This window comes from Dunckerocampus dactyliophorus, chromosome 15 (assembly GCF_027744805.1).
Source record: "Dunckerocampus dactyliophorus isolate RoL2022-P2 chromosome 15, RoL_Ddac_1.1, whole genome shotgun sequence".
Lineage (NCBI taxonomy): Eukaryota > Metazoa > Chordata > Actinopteri > Syngnathiformes > Syngnathidae > Dunckerocampus > Dunckerocampus dactyliophorus.
In genome coordinates this window covers 19483824-19501922 of record NC_072833.1, presented here as the reverse complement: position 1 = coordinate 19501922, position 18099 = coordinate 19483824, and the positions used below count along the sequence as shown (strand labels likewise).

At 44.0% G+C, this 18099-nt stretch overlaps 1 protein-coding gene across 1 annotated transcript; it reads right to left on the bottom strand.

Annotated features, from left to right (window-relative positions):
• Window positions 1–590: 590 nt before the first annotated feature.
• On the bottom strand, window positions 591–16170 carry LOC129168347 (transmembrane protein 151A). Its single transcript, XM_054753515.1, has 6 exons — window positions 15757–16170; window positions 8849–9187; window positions 7533–7667; window positions 7120–7259; window positions 6957–6996; window positions 591–6878 (listed from the first exon to the last, which is right to left on the bottom strand). Exons 1-6 carry the CDS (start codon window positions 15823–15825, stop codon window positions 5703–5705), a joined length of 1899 nt encoding a protein of 632 aa, XP_054609490.1. The 5' UTR covers window positions 15826–16170; the 3' UTR covers window positions 591–5702.
• Between the last annotated feature and the right edge of the window lie 1929 nt (window positions 16171–18099).

The window sequence follows — 18099 nt, the reverse complement described above, 5'->3', positions numbered from 1 at the left end:
ACGGGCTACTGCTGAGACCGCCCTAAAACTCATCTCCACAACGTCACTTCCGGTCCACCCATATCGAAACATACACGAGCACGAGTCTTACTTATGTCTTAAATGGTTATTTTCTCTGATTATAACTTCTATATTGGGTAATATGAGTGTAAAGAGTGAGTGTAAAGAGCGATTGTGTGCTCTGTATTTTACGTCTACAGGGCTCTAATAATTGTAAAAAATTATACAGGTTTTCTATGCTCTCACTACAAAAATATTGTGTTTATTAATAGTGACTCCTACTTCACTGAAAGTCACTTATCGCGATCGATCTGCACCCAATTAACCACAATAAATGAGGGTTTACTGTATGTAGAGAATGACAGCACCAATCTATTCTATAGTGAAAATTGCTAGATGCATGCATTGCTGCAAAACTGAGCATTGTATCTTTGTAAAGGCAGAATTGTTTAGACACAACAATGAAATAAATCCCTTATCGATTTATGCATGAGCTAATTAAATATGATTAAGAATATATAGTATTGCCAATAAAAATCAGGGCTGTCAAATGATGACAAATTTTAATCAAATTAATCACAGGTTTCAAATTAACTAATCATGATTAATCATCAATTACTGTATTGTACAAACAGAAAGTTAAAAGACAGGACGCAATTAGATGTATTTGTATGTATTAACAGTTCTCAATGAAATGAAATGAAAATTTAAATCAAGGCAAATGCAAAAGCTGTTGTCACCGTATCTCTGGAACCTTACCTGAACAACAAGAGCTTTACACAACTGCAACTCTGAAGTTCCAACACCCAGTGTCACCTTTCTTCCTACATCCCAAGAACAGCCAGGTTTCGGAACTCTGTTTCCAGAGACTTCTAACATGAACTGTTTCAAGTCAGCAGGTTAATGCAGGTTGTTTGTGAACAATATTATTAGTGAAGGAAATACAAGTTGGCTTTTTGTTTTGCAGTTATTTATATGTATTACATTTTAGGGCTGCTTTTCACCTGTTTGATGGCACCAGCAGGCCTGAACCTGCTAATAAGAAAATGCACAGGCAAAGAGTGCGCAGGGGTTTTCCTCGTCACGGATCTCCGAACTGGACTCACAGGACCAGTTGGGGGGGGGGTATGTCACTGTTGCTGTAGTTCACTGCTGATGGGGATGTCATACAAAAAATCCGAACTATCCCTTTAACTGTTACTACCAATTACAACAGATTGTTTTAATCGTTTTCGGACTATATTTTAAAAAATCACAACCAGATAGCAAAATGATTTACCTATTTTCTGAGGCCCCTGTCAGTCATGGGCCCACCTTTTCCCACCTTTGCGGCGCCCCTGTTTCCGAGCATACATATATGCAGCAGATTGTACTTCCACAGTAAGAGTTACTCACGTGAGTGATGAGAAAATCCACTGTTTTTCTTTGTCTTTCTGTTTATTTTGACCACACATACACGAGATACATATACAGTGGTGTGAAAAAGTGTTTGCCCCCTTCGTGATTTCTTATTTTTTTGCATGTTTGTCACACTTAAATGTTTCAGATCCTCAAACAAATGTAACTATTAGTCAATGACATCACAACTGAACACAAAATGCAGGTTTTGAATGAGACTTTTTTTATTAAAGGGGGCAAAAAAAATTCAAACCGACATGGCCCTGTGTGAGAATGTGATTGCCCCCCCGTGAAAACTTAACTTAACTGTGATTAATTGGGATGTATCAGTCTGGAAAAGGTTATAAAGCCATTTCTAAAGCTTTGGGACTCCAGCGAACCACAGTGAGAGCCATTATCCACAAATGGTGATAACATGGAACAATGGTGAACCTTCCCAGGAGTGGCCGGCCAACCAAAGTTACCCCAAGAGCGCGGCGACAACTCATCCAAGAGGTCATGAAAGACCCCACAACATCATCCAGAGAACTGCATGCCTCACTTGCCTTAGTTGAGGTCAGTGTTCATGACTCCACCATAAGAAAGACACTGGGTAAAAACGACCTGTATGGCAGAGTTCCAAGACCTAAAACTACTGCTGAACAAAAAGAACATTAAGGCCTGTCTAAATTTTGCCAGAAAACATCTTGATGATCCCCAAAACCTTTGGGAAAATACTCTGTGGTCTGACGAGACAAAACTTGAACGTTTTGGAAGGTGTGTGTCCCATTACATTGTGTGTAAAAATAACACAGCATTTCAGAAAAAGAACATCATACCAACAGTAAAATATGGTGGTGGTAGTGTGATGGTCTGGGGCTGTTTTGCTGCTTCAGGACCTGGAAGACTTGCTGTGATAAATGGAACCATGAATTAATTCTGTTGTCTACCAAAAACTCCTGAAGGAGAATGTCCGGTCATCTGTTCGTGACCTCAAGTTGAAACCAACTTGGGTTCTGCAGCAGGACAATGATCCAAAACACACCAGCAAGTCCACCTCTGAATGGCTGAAGAAAAACAAAATGAAGACTTTGGAGTGGCCTAGTCAAAGTCCTGACCTGAATCCTATTGAGATGCTGTAGTATGACCTTAAAAAGGCGCTTCATGCTGGAAAACCCTCCAATGTGGCTGAATGACAACAATTCTGCAAAGATGAGTGGGCCAACATTCCTCCACAGCGCTGTAAGAGACTCATTACAAGTTATTAAAAATGCTTGATTGCAGTTGTTGCTGCTAAGGGTGACCCAACCAGTTATTAAGTTTAGGGGGCAATCACTATTTCACACAGGGCCATGTAGGTTTGGATTTTTTTCCCTCCCTTAATAAAAACTTTCATTTAAAAACTGCATTTTGTGTTCAGTTGTGTTGTCACTGACTAATATTTAAATTTGTTTGATCTGAAACATTTAAGTGTGACAAACATGCAAAAAAATAAGAAATCAGGAAGGGGGTAAACACTTTTTCACACCGCTGTTGGAATTACACTGCAGTTGATACGTTCAGGTCGGAATAAACTTATATATGATATAACTAAATGAGTAAAATGATTAGTATCAACACCCAAGGCTGGTTTACAAAGCCGATTGACTTTATTTGCATTCTCCATGATAACTGTCATCGTCATCATCGTCAGTGAACAGTGTCACGTCACCACCTCCGCTGCTTTCCAACAAGCTGTGCCAACTGACAGTCTCGGTATCTGCTTAAATACTTTAGTGGCATATTACTGTCAAGTGTCACTGATGACGACAAAATGTATTCAGACTGTAAAGATGAGGTGACGCTGAAGACTCTTGTTGCCATGGCGACCCTGCATCTTAGCACTTCGATATTGCTGTCACTCTCTGGTCATGTAAGAACACGGTTTGTCCTTCCATGTTTTGCACATCTACATTTACATTTTTGCTAGTTTTGTGCATCGCTTTAGAAAGAATGAGTTGACCTGGCATTGGTCACATGGTGGCATCCACAGTGGACAGTCTCATTCAAGAGTAGAAAAAATAAATACAACACAGCTGGAACTCATGTCACTTTTTTTTAAACAATACTTCAGCTGTAGTTGGTATTTTTTTTTAAACTGAAAGACAAGGTAGCTTGTTTTGAGCAAATAAATAACGCAAAATATTTATTTATTTATTTATACTTAATGGATGGTAATTGTCTTCACTTGTTATTATTGCCTGTTCATTCGGAAAGTCGCCCGGCAACACACTCAGGCGCATGATTACAGTACTTCTACTAAGTCATGGTCAAGCTGCAGTGATGTCACGTGGTTTTCTTGTTTATCAGCTACCTGGTTCATTTGTCACCACTTCTGAGCAGGAATTTTTGGGTGCTTTCTACCCTATCTGAGTCACTGTGGGCTTGGCCTCCGAAGTGCTTTGCTGCCATCTGGCGGCCAAACAGTTCCTCATTCATTCAGCTAGTGCACGTCAACGAATATTTGTGGTTTTGTTCATGTGTGTTTCAGATGACGCTCATCATGCGCGTGAAAGTGTGTACACTTGGCTGTGGCGTGTAAACAATGGAAGCAGATGTCGCAAAGAGATTTCAACTTAAAATCCTGAGATACAAGCGTGGACAGACACGAAGGCAACGCAGTGAGGACATTTCCACGCTTTTGGTCGCTGCGTGTGTGCACTTTGTGTATCTTTGTACTTTGAGTGTCACACCCGCGAAACACACGAGAACATTTGCGACGCACACAAAAGGCATTTAAACATCGCTCGATACTGCAAATAAATAGAAAAGCCGCACATGACGCGCTGAAATGTTGCATGTTTTGTAGCTCGCATCTCCATGTAAAGCATTTGAAGTGGCTACAGCCTATGCACACAATTGCCATATAAGAGCTTCCCATCATTACAATCTCAGCAAAGCATAACATAAACTTACACAGGCGTGTGTTCAGTGCGTTTTAGTGCTTGTTTTTTGTTAATATGGGACATGGATGAAGACTATCTTAGTCATGATTAACAGCAGTACAAAAATGTCTTTAAATGTCCTCTCTTGTAGGTGTCTCTGTCCATGTGATTTATTATTGAACTCCCTTCAAGCCTGCATGGATCCAGTATGAGTCTTTCTATGCAGCTTGTGTCCATCATCTGTCCTAGTGTGTGTGTGTGTGTGTGTGTGTGCTTTATATACATGTGGAGCAGAGGGAGAACCAGGCTTTCATCATTTTAAGGAGCTGTGTGATGTTATGAGGTGCGAGGAAGGAAGGCTGGGAAGTGTTTATCCAAGGTGTGCTTCGGAAAGTGTTGCTGTTGTTATTGTTGTTGTGCCTTCTGCTGCTCCCTCAGTGGATTTCCTCCTCGAAATTTAGGAAGTAGGCTAGAGAGTCCAGCCTGGACTCTTGTGAGAGTCTAAATTTAAGTTGATGAATCATGAATGACTCCAGCGGCGGCCATGTTTGCTTCGCCGCTATTAGCGGCTCTACTGAGCCATGTTTGTTGTGCATTTTAAATATCAGGCTGATGTTTAAAAGAGCATCGCTGACCGACACTGAGGAAGAGGAGGGGCAGTTATTGACGTCCTCATCAGCACCTGAGGGTTTTTGTTTTGTTTTGCACAAAAGCAAGTGCATAATCTCTCTTATTGGAAATATTAATGAATGGAAGTGGCCCAACAATCTGAATTTGGATCAAATTGTACTTTCTGGTGAGAAAAGTTTCATTAGTCACTGAGAGAATGCAAGTAATCACCTGTTTATGAATAAATGTGGATGAAGAGGTCTTTTATATTGTTGTTTTTCAGGTCGGCATGAGTAATAACGATGAGAGCATGAGTGCATCACTAATAGCGAGGAGAGGAGCGCGTCAGCATGGAGGAGACAGCAAACAAATCGATGTTCCTCTTCCTTTGTTGGCACCACGATGGCTCGTGGTCAGCTGCTGATCCAATTGCTCTTTGGGAATGTTTACCCCCTCCTCCTAGAAGAGCGTTCACATGTGAACAAACGCCTCAGGTGACACCTCCTCCTAAATAAGTTAATGAATCTGTGCTTCCAACTTAGGAGGAACTGTTTGTTCCAGCAGCACACAAAGGAGGTTCGTAAAGGCATGCTTGGATGAGTTTGGTGTGGAAGACCTTGACTGTACATGTCCCAGTACTTTTGTCCGCATAGCCTCAAATTGTCCTTGTATACGGTTCTCCTCCTGCTCCTGCTCCTGTTCCTGCTCTTGCATAGATATGTTTTTCTTGTCCATCCATCCTGACCTTCGTCGACCTATGTCGTCTTTTGTCTCCTGTCATAGTTGGGACGGTCACAGGCGGTCTCCAGCATGGCAGCTCTCATCTCCATGTATGATGAGAACAGGAAAGAAGAAGGCATCCTGGTAAGATGGTGGACGATCCCTCTCGCCCTGCCTCCTCTCTCCTCCTCCTCCTCCTTCCTGCTCGGCCTCTTCATCCCTGTCTCTCCCCGCATCCTCCCGTCTCCTGTCCTCCTCAAACGTCACGTCCTGCTCCTCTTCCTCATCCCCCTCTCCCTCCAGCACACCTCGGGTCTCCTCATTGTCCTGTCTGGACCCTAAGCCCATGAATCCTCCTCCACCTCCTCCACTTCCTGCTCCGTCCTCTCGACTTCCTCCCAGCCCTCCCCCCATGCTGCGTGAATGAAACAGACTGTTCTGCCTCCCCCCACCCAGCCTCCCCAATGAGAATCCGCTTCGACTGAGCACAAGCCTGCCTCCGATCCCTCCTCCGCTGTGCCCAGCCGCCCTCAAGCCTGCCACGGTGGCATTAAGCAGAGCGGTGGTTCCCATGGGCGCCCTCAGGCGGGAGGGCAGGCTGGAGCTGGATGTGGTCCGCCGGCATCTAGGGCAGCTCTGGAGGAGGTAAGTGGAGTTGAACACCATGGGCAGGGCTAAAGGGGGCCGGCTACCCTCCAGGTTGGGGGTGGTGCCCGGGGGCCCAGAGATGGGCGTAGAAGCTGTGGGGTTTGTCCCACTGCTACTGTCCAAGTCCATGAGGAGAGCCTCGGAGTAGCTGGGAACCATCTGCTGGTTGCAGCGTATGTGCCACTCCAGTTCTGTCATGTCCACTGTGTTGACCCGCGAGATGGCTCTGTAGCTCGACCCGTTTAGACCCATTCCAATTCCTCCTGGATGGATCCCGTTCTCAGTCCCTCCTTCTCCTCCGCCACCCCTTCCGCCCCCTCCCGGCCCGCTTCCCCCGCTGAGATCCTCGTCTTCGCCAAACAGCTTCTCCACGTGGTAGTGCACGTAGGCCGTGCGGTACTCGGACACCACCCTCAGCGGCCATGATAGGAGGAAAGCGGAGGCCAGCCAGAAGACTCTGTGCCTTGAAAACCACGGCTGGTGAGCAGGGTCCGGAAATGCCAGGATGTGTTCACGGAAATCCACGTTCTTCAGGTGCATTCCCTCCCTGGCCTCCATGTAGTCGTCTAGGCCCTCGTTCTCACCGAAAAAGCGAGCTCGCTGGGTGGAGGAGACAGGGAATTGGTAAAATTGTTAATTTTTGAAGTTATGTGAGATGTGCTTCACTGGGTGACTTACCTGGGTGAGATAGGCTGCTTCAGCACGCGCACTGGAGAAGCTGAGGATAACAAAAGTAGTTCCTTTTGAACAAGAAATGAACTGAGGACTATAATGCTGTTGACGTCACAGCATGCCGTAGCAATCCCAAGATAGCATGCAAGTGTGCCCCCTAGTGGCCTACCTGAAGCACTTGGTGAAGCGGAGGCGAACTGCAGAGTGCAGCTGGAGGTCCAGCAGCTCCTTGGACACGTCTTTGACACCATAACGGGCATAGTCAAACTCTGAGCTGGAGGCGTGAGTGTTGACGCGCTCGTGGTAGACCTGCACAGGCGCAGCAACATTGATTATCAACATTTTATGTCCAAAAGGAATGATGCATGTTTCTAACTTTCTTTTTTTCCCCATTTATCCGGCCCAATCTCCAGTGTACTGACGCCAGGTTCAGTTACCACGACACAACCAACGGCCTAAAACACATGTGGCTTGCCAGGGCACGGCAATCTTGTTTGGCCCGTGACCTAAAGTCAGCTTTTGATGCCCCTGCCTAAAGGAAGGTAAAGTGGACAGTTACAACCTGATAGTCGTGTCACTCACTTGTGTGGTTGTGTATGCATCGCCGTTGCGGTATCTTGTCACCTGCCTGGTCCTCCTCACATAATGGTAGCTGATGGCCTTCCACCAAATGCAGGGCGTGGCCTGCTGGAGTCTCTGCACGCGCTCATACACTTCCTGTGTAGAGAAAAACATCAACTCTATTTGTCAAGGGAGCTGCAAGACACAGTTACTGCAGCATTGAATGAGTGCAGCACTCACAGTTCAGCAAGCATTTTATTATATCTTGTCAAGGGACAATAGTACAGAAAGTAAATTTAGATGTACTTTAGCGTAGTGAGTATAGAGCTTGTATAGCATACTGTAGATTTACTATCCATTGAAAAAAATGAACACACAGCCATTATTGTCTAAATAGATGGAAACACACGGTAGCAAGGTAAATTGTGCCTTGCCTGCAGTCCGAGTGGGATGTATATCCCAGCTGGGGATGTATACATGTACTGTGACATTGTGAAGCAGAGCATGATTCCCCACCTTAGGAAACTGGGCAGCATGGCAGTTATTACTACAGTATATCTTCTCAAGGGACAATACTATAAAAAGTAAACTTAGATAGACTTTAGAGTAGTCAGTGTACAGCTTGTGCAGCAGGAAAGACTTTCTATACACTGAAAGTGAGTCAACACACAGCAACATTGGTATCTAGCACTGCTTTAAACGTTCTTGTGCATGGAACCAACCAGAGCTGCATGGGTTGTTACTGGAATCATCTTCCACTCCTCCATGATGACATCACTGCTGGAGCAGGTGGATGTTAGGCACCTTGAGCTCCTCCACCTTTCTTCCTTCCAATTGAGGATGCCCCAGAGGCGCTCAATTTGGTTCAGGTGTGGAGGAGACATGCTTAGCCACTCCATCACCTTCAGCTTCATCAGCAAGGCACTTGTCATCTTGGAGGTGTGTTTGGGCTCCTTATCATGCTCGCAAACTGCCATGTGGCCCCGTTTCTCCATCACAATGTCACAGTACATGTTAGAATTCATGTTTCTTTAAAGCTCCCCTGTGCCAGGAGCACTAGTGCAGCCCTAGACTGTGATACTATCGCCATACTTGAGTGTGGGCAAGACACAATCATCTCGCTACTGACTTGTGTTGCCATCTTTTTAGACAATAATGGCTGCGTGTTGACTCATTTTCAGCGGATAGTAAATCTATACTGCTATACAAGCTGTACACTGACTACTCTGAAGTAAAGTTGACTTTATCTAGTATTGTCCCTTGACAAGATGGACTGTCACAAAAATGCTTTATGAAATGTGAGGGTTGTACTCATTTTCGTCAGATACTGTACATACCTGGAACTCAGCGTGAGCCAACATGGCTGTCTTGGAGAAGCAGTGCCAGCACTCTACCAGGTAGACCACGTAGAGCATGGCCAGGAAAGCCAACGGGATGTAGAGGTATCCGCTGGAGCATGGACTCTCTAAACGCTGCACGTCATTGTAGTAGGCCGCTGAGGTGGCATTGTCGCCGGTGGCCACGCGCACAGGCAAGGAGCTGAGCACGGGCACGCGGCACAGGGCACACCAGGTGAGCGTGGCGAAGCAGCCGTACATGAGGAGGGTCAGAAGGAGACACTTCCAGTGGGACTCCCGGCACAGGGACGAGGCCAGAGACTGCTGGACCGGCCGTTGCTGGGTAGAGGGAGGAATCAATTTATAATATCTGTCTCCATGTTTTGCTTTTGTCAAAACATTATGAACAGCTCTCAGTACGATGATGATAACATGACAAAGTTTTTATGATCGTGACCTTCCTGTTTTGTAAAGTGTGTCATGTGTAAGCTTGTGGTTGTGGCCAACACAGATGCATTATCACACTGAATGCATCATAGCATGTACGCACGCACACACACACACACACACACACACACACATACACACACACACACACAGTTAATGCCTGGCTAAGTGCATACGGCCTCACTTGCACTGAGGACATCATATTACAGCACTCTTCCCCCTCCCCGCTGCTGCCATCACCATGCCCCCTTCCTCACATTCGACTCCAGAATTTCAGTGCAGCCAGCCATGTCAATAATTTAGTTGTTAAGGATACTTCTCGACCAGGGGTAGGGAACCTATGGCTCTGGAGCCAGATGTGGCTCTTAGACATTTCTTACCACAATCAAATTATATATATATATATTTTTTTTGCTGACATTTCAAAGTAAAACATTACGGTGTTCAAAATATAAAACTTTTTAATGCATTTTAATCCATCCATTCATTTGCTACCGCGATGCAGGTGGCCAGAGCCAATGCCAGCTTTCCTTCCAATATTTTCCGGGTCCAACACCAAAACTTGATTATTCCTGAATAATGCGGTAGCCTACCAGGGTCATTGAGGGGTCAACTTATAAACATCCCTCCTTTGATGAACTAGTCAGCTATCTAATTCTGCAGGGCCTTTTCATGAAGAAGATAAAAAAAATAAGGAGGCAGTGCAAAACCATGCAGCACCAGAAGTCACATTAATGGTAAGAAATTTTATTTATTATTGATTCCCTTCATTCAGAGACTTACTATATTTTAAATGTGTTGGTCTTGCTTAAAAATGCATGCATTTAGTTGTATTCAATGTTAAAAAATATTATATGGCTCTCACGGAAATACTTTTTAAAAAATGCGGCTTTCATGGCCCTCTTAGCCAGGTTCCCGAGCCCTGTTCTTGACTGTACTTCAGAGGGGTAGACTATCGTAATGTCAAACAACCAGTGCAGTCCTCTTTCTCTCTCCACTAGCATATCTGGATGACTGCAGCTGTATTTTACAACTGCACTTGAAGGGCACATAGTGAAAGGGAAGGACACCTTCACTCCACCAATCTATCATCTCCCTGCAAAGGCACATAAAAACATTGAGCGGCAAACTTAAGGCCTCAAGAATCAGCTAAAACATCCCGTATCTCCACATCCTCCTAGCTTTGCTTATGTAATCATTCTTCTCCTTTCCCGAATCCTCTCCCGGCCCCCACCCCACGTCTCCACTGTTACATCCTCCCTGAAAGTCTGTCTCTAAGTGGATTGATTGCACTAGAAGAGTGGAATGGGAGCGTCACAGGCAGGGAAGACACAGGAATGTTAATTGACTTTTCATGACGAGACGACTACATTGCAAAATTCAATTCAATGTTATGTTATTTTTAAAAATTGTATTTGTGCCTTTGAGGCATGTGTTGTTGATCATCCAAAGAGGGGCTACCGTGTGCTGCCACCTAGTGACGGAGCCTGGACTTGCTTTTGAACGTTGGTAAAGCTTCCAAGTAACGTTCATTGTGTACAGTTAAATGTTTTCTAAGTGAGTCATGAAAAATACTCGACACACTGTAGCTGATGCAGCTACCTCTACGCTCACATCCATGTGTCCCAATACTTCTGTGCATCTCCACCTGGTCATTAAAATGCGGCACGCTAGATTTGTTTTTACTCCTTGTAATCGTAATTGCCTGGTAGAAAACATCTCCCTCTCCGTCTCTGTCATCTCAGTGTGGGCTTAGGTGTGACTGGAGCGGCTATAATTAGCAATGGCGGCATGTGGGTGGCGAACGAAACGAGGATTGGATAAATTGGCAGCTGTTGAGGAGGCCTGTGAAGCATCGCGGGTGACGTTTAATCAAACACTGCTTATTCTTCTTCTTGTTAACCACTGTGCTGTAGCACCTGCATGCAGTTTATACTGAATGCTGTCTTTCACATGCTTATACAGGGTGTTTCAAAAAATGTAATATCATTTCACAAGCTGATATCTAAGCGAATTCCCGTTCAGATTTCTTTTCATTTTGACAGCATGTTTTTAAACAGGTCAAAATTTGATCTGTCCTGGACGGTCCTCTGGACTCCGTGGAGGAAGTGGGGGAGAGAAGGATGTTGGCTAAGCTGACATCCATCATGGACAACACCTCTCACCCGCTACATGACACTGTGGGTTGCCTTAGCAGCTCCTTCAGCAGCAGACTGTTACACCCACGGTGTAAGAAGGAGAGGTTCCGCAGGTCCTTCATACCGACCGCTGTCAGGCTCTACAACACTTGCACCACTTGAACCATGTCGTAGTCACTATGTATTCTTTACTTGCGTATCTTGCTTGCTGCTGTAACAGGTGAATTTCCCTGCTGTGGAATTAATAAAGTACTATACATACATACATACATACATTCATACATACAAAACAGTCACCAATAGCAATGCAGATTTGGAGGTGGCACAAAAAATTCAAAGAGGAAGGCTATCTGTGCAGGAAGAGACGGTTGAGCGTGTTCGTCAAAAAACGTTGCAAAGCCCAAAGAAATCGTTACGAAGAACAAGTCTGGAAACCCAGATTCCTCCAACAACAGTTTGGCGCATCCTGAGGAAAACGCTTGAAACCCTACAAGCTACAGGCAGAGCGCATTTTCAACATTTGTGAAATCGGCTATGAAATCCACATACATTTGAATTTTTCATTCAAATTTGAAAAAGCCTTTTTAGTTTCATTAACGTTGACCGACTATGTAGTTTCTGTCATATTTACATCTCAAATGATATGAAATGTTATGAATTTATTTATAATATACACTACAGTTGTGAAATATTGAATGAACGACTCCACTGTACTTTGTGGACCCGATTGACGAAAGTGAAATGAGATACCGTATGCTGTAAGTGGTTGAGTGGGAGGTTGGAAAGATGAGGCCATGTATACACCATGGTGGGCCGCTCTAAAACAGGAAGGCCACAGTAATGGTGAGTGAGCGTAATGGTGGCACTCTCAATCCAATGCATTACTCCTGCACCCATAAAGAGGCAGGAGTGCTAGCATTGAGTGAGAAGTAGCATTTAACAGGCTTTGTACTGATATGTGCTGAGTGCTCCAAATTAAGTATAGAAACAGGACGTGCAGAACATGCATGGAATTGCACGACTGTGCAAGAACATAGAGTATTTCTTGGCATTTTATTTCTAAAGTTCACATTAAATCAGGGGTGTCTCAGGGCCGCATACTGAAAAATCAAAGGATGTGGGGGTCACGTTGACATTTTCTTTTTTTAAACCAACCCATGTTGATGTGCTGAGACTTTTTTACATTTAAAGAAAAAAAAAACAGCTTGCACATTTTCAATTTTGACAAATATTTTAACTTTACTGTGCATTTTTTTCATAATATTGTGACTTTATTATTATTGTAATATTAAATTGAATTCCCAACTTAATTTTTTTTGTTCTTTTCAATTTTATGCTATTTTTTCCCTGAATATTAAGGCTTTACTGTCTTAATATTTCTTCTTTGTTCTTGTAAAATTCCTGTTGTTTTATCCATTTTTGCTGGGTTTTTTTTGTTTTCTTGTTTAATTGTATTTTTAGAAAGTGCCAAGGGCCATTATAAAAACAGCCCTGGGCTGTAAATGGCCCCCGTCCCGTACTTTGGACACCCCTGCTTTAAATGAAACAACTGATCTTAATGTCAAGAATAATAAAATATTACAAATGTTGAAATACAGAAATAAAAGCGCAGAGCCTGTTGGTAAACGTTTAAAGTAGAAAATAGCAGTAGATTGTGTCTTTCCCTCCAGTTGGCTAGAGGGCGCTAGTTCAGTCAACAATGTGTAGACTACCACCTGCCACACAAGGGAAGTAGAGGACGTAGAAGTTGTTCACAATTTTATCAAAAATATACATACAGCTAAATGCCTAGTTTGTTTGTCCATGGCAATTTTACCACTAACTTGTACGGAAACCATGTGAGTAGGTTTTTGGTAACAAAGTAACGAACACGCTGAAACATGCCACATGCTTATGACACCAAATTCCATGTTAAATTCCTGTGTTAGATGTGTGCTCAAATGTTTACATATTTACACTTTTTTACATTTTTCACCACTGAAATACTACAAGCCTGTTGGAGGTTGGAGAAGGAGGAGGAAGTGACGTCTCTTCAAGAACACGCCCTCTCAAAACTACGCATGGAATACGGTGGTTTCATATTGTTGTGGTGCGTCTTTTGTTGATTTTCTGTTGCTGTTATATATTATTTTATACTACGCCCGCTCGTTGTGTGGCAGCCTTCTGCTCAAACACTTGAGCAGACGGAGTAAGCCTGTTCACATTTCAAAAAGACACCAAATGCCAAATCTCAAGGCTAGTGAAACAGCCACAGCTGTTCACTCGTCTTGTATCTTCCATTCTCTGCATAGATCTGTCCAGTGTCTACACCACCAGTTTAACAACATACTGTCATGATCCTGTTTGTGCTACCGCTGTCTGGCTTCTCCATGCAAAGTGACTAGTTTTGGAAGTTTCTGGGCAGAGCGACACACTGCTGCCTGCTGCACAGCTGTCTGGTATTTCCAATTAGGCCTTCATATACCTACTCTGGGCTGCACTTGGGCCGCATGGTGGCCGAGTGGTTAGCATGCTGGCCACAGAGTCAGGATATCGGGAAGACTGTCCTTTATAGTGCCAGTGCCGTTCCATACTCATTGCCTTAGCTTTCTCCTTTTGCAATATTTTTTGTGCTTTTTGTTCATGTATGTTTTGTTGTTGCACTTTGGAGTTTTTGCCTTTTCGTTCACTACTCTGAGCGCATTTTTTGTCAATAAACGTTTTATATTTTTGTACATTTGTGACAGTCTGCTTTGGGGTCTACTTGTACATTACACCAGTGTGCCGCCTTGTGACACGTGTGTTGTATACGTGTATGCAATAGTAATGTACCATGTACAATGAGAGTGTCTCCATCACATACACATGACGCGTTTTGTGAGGTTTGATTATTTTGAGGAGGCATTTTTGTGATGCAAATGTATTAAACTTTTGAATGCAAATTATTTTGAGAAGCCAAACTCTTTACTTAATTGTCCACAGGAACTAAGCGGAACTACGTTCTTCATCACCGAAATCTGACCAGAACTGGACTTAGGAGACCAAGTGGGGGCTAAGTCACTGCTGATGGGGATGTCATAGAACTTCATGTCAAAAAATCCGAACTATCCCTTTAATAACTATTCATCACAACACAACATCAGTGAATGTTATTGTTGTGAATATTTTTTTTTTCTTGACTTTGCTGTGCGTCCGTGGCTGTGTTTTTATGAGTCTGGTTGCCGAAAAGCTTCCATGGCCTGAGGTCACAGCCAAGATGGCAGCAGTTCATAAAACTCACTGGAGCCGGCGCTTGATAATCACAACTTCATTTCACTCGTATTTTATAGTTGTATTTGTAGCTGTTGGATGACAGCAGTTTGACAACGTTTTACTAAGTGAATACATTACTTTTATCTTTTTATTTCTATTTTCAAACATGTTTTGGTGTCATGAACACTAAAAGTTGTCGTTTTTCAGGCAGAAATGCTAAGTTGCCAAATTTATGATTTATTTCATATTTGTTCATTTCAATGTTACAGGAATTCAAAGTAGAAATGGACTGTGAAGTTTAAGGTGGTTAACGTACTGTAATGAGTAACGCTTCATTTGGCAGAGCTGTGCTACCTCATGGTAATCAGTACAAGAGATCCTTATGGATATCACATTATGTCTTTTACTAAGGTAATAATGCTCCATTTAACAACATGCCCATTATGTAATGTCAGACGTGCTTAAATAAGGTAAACTGTCACAATGCAGTTGCAGGCTACACTGCAAACTACCACTACAATACTACACGTTCTATCTATTTGTGGTTAAATATGAATACCTTGTGTGTATTTGGTGGCTGTGATGTATTTTTAAAAGGAATTAATTAAAAGACTTGTAGTTAGGTCTAATTCTACTGTATATGTGAATTCTGTGGAGCTCAGCTGACCATTTAACAATGCAATATTGTTAAAAGAAATACACAATACGTGATTCTGAAGACATAACATGACAGGAAATTAACATTGCACTAAAAAAGCGAGCACACACACACAATGCATGAGGCTGTAAACATGACATGACAAATTAACATTGCACTATTGTCCAAATAAACCACACACACACAAAATGCATGATGCAGTAGACATGGCATGCAGTTTTTAGTGTTTACACCGAGACTGCGTCCTCATTCACATTCAAGCCAGTGTCCCAATAGTGTCCTTGGTCTGGACTCAAAACGCGACTGAGTCGTGATTGGCTCGTTTTTTTTAATAAATATTTTCCAACGCTTCAGTGACATCATGTCCACTAAATACATTCGGCGAGGACGCATTGAGTGCGCAACTTTACGCAAAGTGTCCCCGCCGTCCTTACCTGCTCTCGTCCTGACCCTTCCTCCAAAATGGGCTCTTCTGCGGCGGCCCTCTCCTCCTCCGTCCGCATCTTCCCTCCTGCCTCCTCCCCCCTCTAGAACCGGGTGCAGGCAGCTCCCACCCCGGCAATGTCCGAAGGCAGGGACCTCCCCGGTGGAGCAGCGCCCTCGGTCACCCCATCCGCCGCACGTCGGTGTCCGATTTCACGATGACAGGGCCTGCGGCAAATTCGCATCCCTGAGTCCAGTCCGAGCTCTCGTCCAGCTCCTTGGCAGCTCTCTTCCCCCCGCCGCGCTGTATTCTTCCGCCGGAGCTAAAAATAAAACTAGAGCCAACATTCGAAGTCAAGCAGCAGCAGTCGTTGTTGGAGACGGAGAAGATGCAACGCTCCTTGCAGGCTCCCTGCGTGACGTCATCGCCGACACCTCTGTACACACGGAGGCGCGCGACAGCGTGCACGCACAGTCTGCATGTATCGACACATTAATGACCTCTGCAAAGGTTAGCTTAATGTCACTGAAGAGGGCAATTTAAAAAAGTTCCTATAATGACTATAAACTGCTCAAAAAAATTAAAGGAACATTTCGAAAACACATCAGATCTAAACTGGGGGAAAAATGATCTTGAATGTCTTTCCTGATAATAAGTGGGTGATGTATTAGTAAGAAAATGATGCCACATAATTTGATAGAAATGAAAATGATCACCCTATAGATGGGGGAAGTCAAAGACACCCCAAAAATGAAAGTGAAAAAATGATGCCGCACATTGCTCCATTTGGCTAAAATGTCATTGTAGCAACTCAAAATGATTCTCAGTAGTTTGTGTGGCCCCCACGTGCTTGTACGCATGCCTGACAACGTCGGGGCATGCTCCTAATGAGACTACGGATGGTGTCCTGGGGGATCTCCTCCCAGATCTGGACCAGGGCATCACTGCGGTACCTGGACGCATGGAGGAGATTCCAGGAGACAGGTAGTTACTCCAGGAGAGCTGGACAGGGCCGTAGAAGGTCCTTCAACCCTCAGCAGGATCGGTATCTGCTCCTTTGTGCAAGGAGGAACAGGATGAGCACTGCCACAGCTCTACAAAATGACCTCCAGCAGGCCACTGGTGTGAATGTTTCTGACCAAACAATCAGAAACAGGCTCCATGAGGGTGGCCTGAGGGCCCAACGTCCTGTAGTGGGCCCTGTGCTCACTGCCCAGCACCGTAGAGCTCGATTGGCATTTGCCATAGACCACCAGAATTGGCAACTACACCACTGGTGCCCTGTGCTCTTCCCTGATGAGAGCAAGTTCAACCTGAGCACATGCGACAGACGTGAAAGGGTCTGGAGATGCCGTGGAGAACGTTATGCTGCCTGCAACATCATTCAGCATGACCGGTTTGGTGGTGGGTCGGTGATGGTCTGGGGAGGCATATCCCTGGAAGGGTTGACAGACCTCTACAGGTTAGATAACGGCACCCTGACTGCTATTAGGTATCGGGATGAAATCCTTGGACCCATTGTCAGAACCTACGCTGGTGCAGTGGGACCTGGGTATAGTTTGTTTCATGTAATAGATTAGTTAAGGCATGCACTTCCAATAAACCAGAAAGAATATGAGTCAAATGTGTTGAAACAAATAGTAATACAAGTTATTGATTAAAATGATCATCGATGGCCATCAGGACCAGGGTGTCAATAAACCAGGTAGAGGGGGGTTCAAGCCACCCTTAAATAGACCTAGTGGCAGCCATGGCCAGCAGTCAAAGTGGAATTAGAAGTTCTAAAAGTGTTTACGCCTGGGGGGGTCCATTGATGATTCTACAGGTGTATAATTGGTTGGCATTCAAACTGGAGCAGACAGCGACTCAGTCAGTCAACAGCTATCCACGGTTATCCATTGCTATCCAGTGTGTTACAGTGCATCCGGAAAGTATACTGCTTCACTATTTCCACATTTTGTTTTGTGTGACAGCCTTATTCCAAAGTAGAAAAAAAAATATTTTTCTCCTCACAACTCTACACACATCTATAATCATTGTTCATCTATAATCCCTATGAAACAAGAACACTTTCCCTGTCTTGTGCATTCCAGATAGCCTTCTCATGCTGGCAGATTTTCACAGACAATGCACATAATGAGGATTCATCTGTTTCGCCTATAATTCCCTCTAAAAAAAACCTTGCCAACAACGCTCCTTTTCCATACCCTGGCCTCCCTATTAACTAAGCTATAGCAACATTGTTATTGTAGGACATAACACATAACTACTTTTTTGGCATAGTGAGATGGCTAGATTGACTGTGTATATACTATAGTAGTGATATCAAGCACTATGTGCTCCATTTATCAGA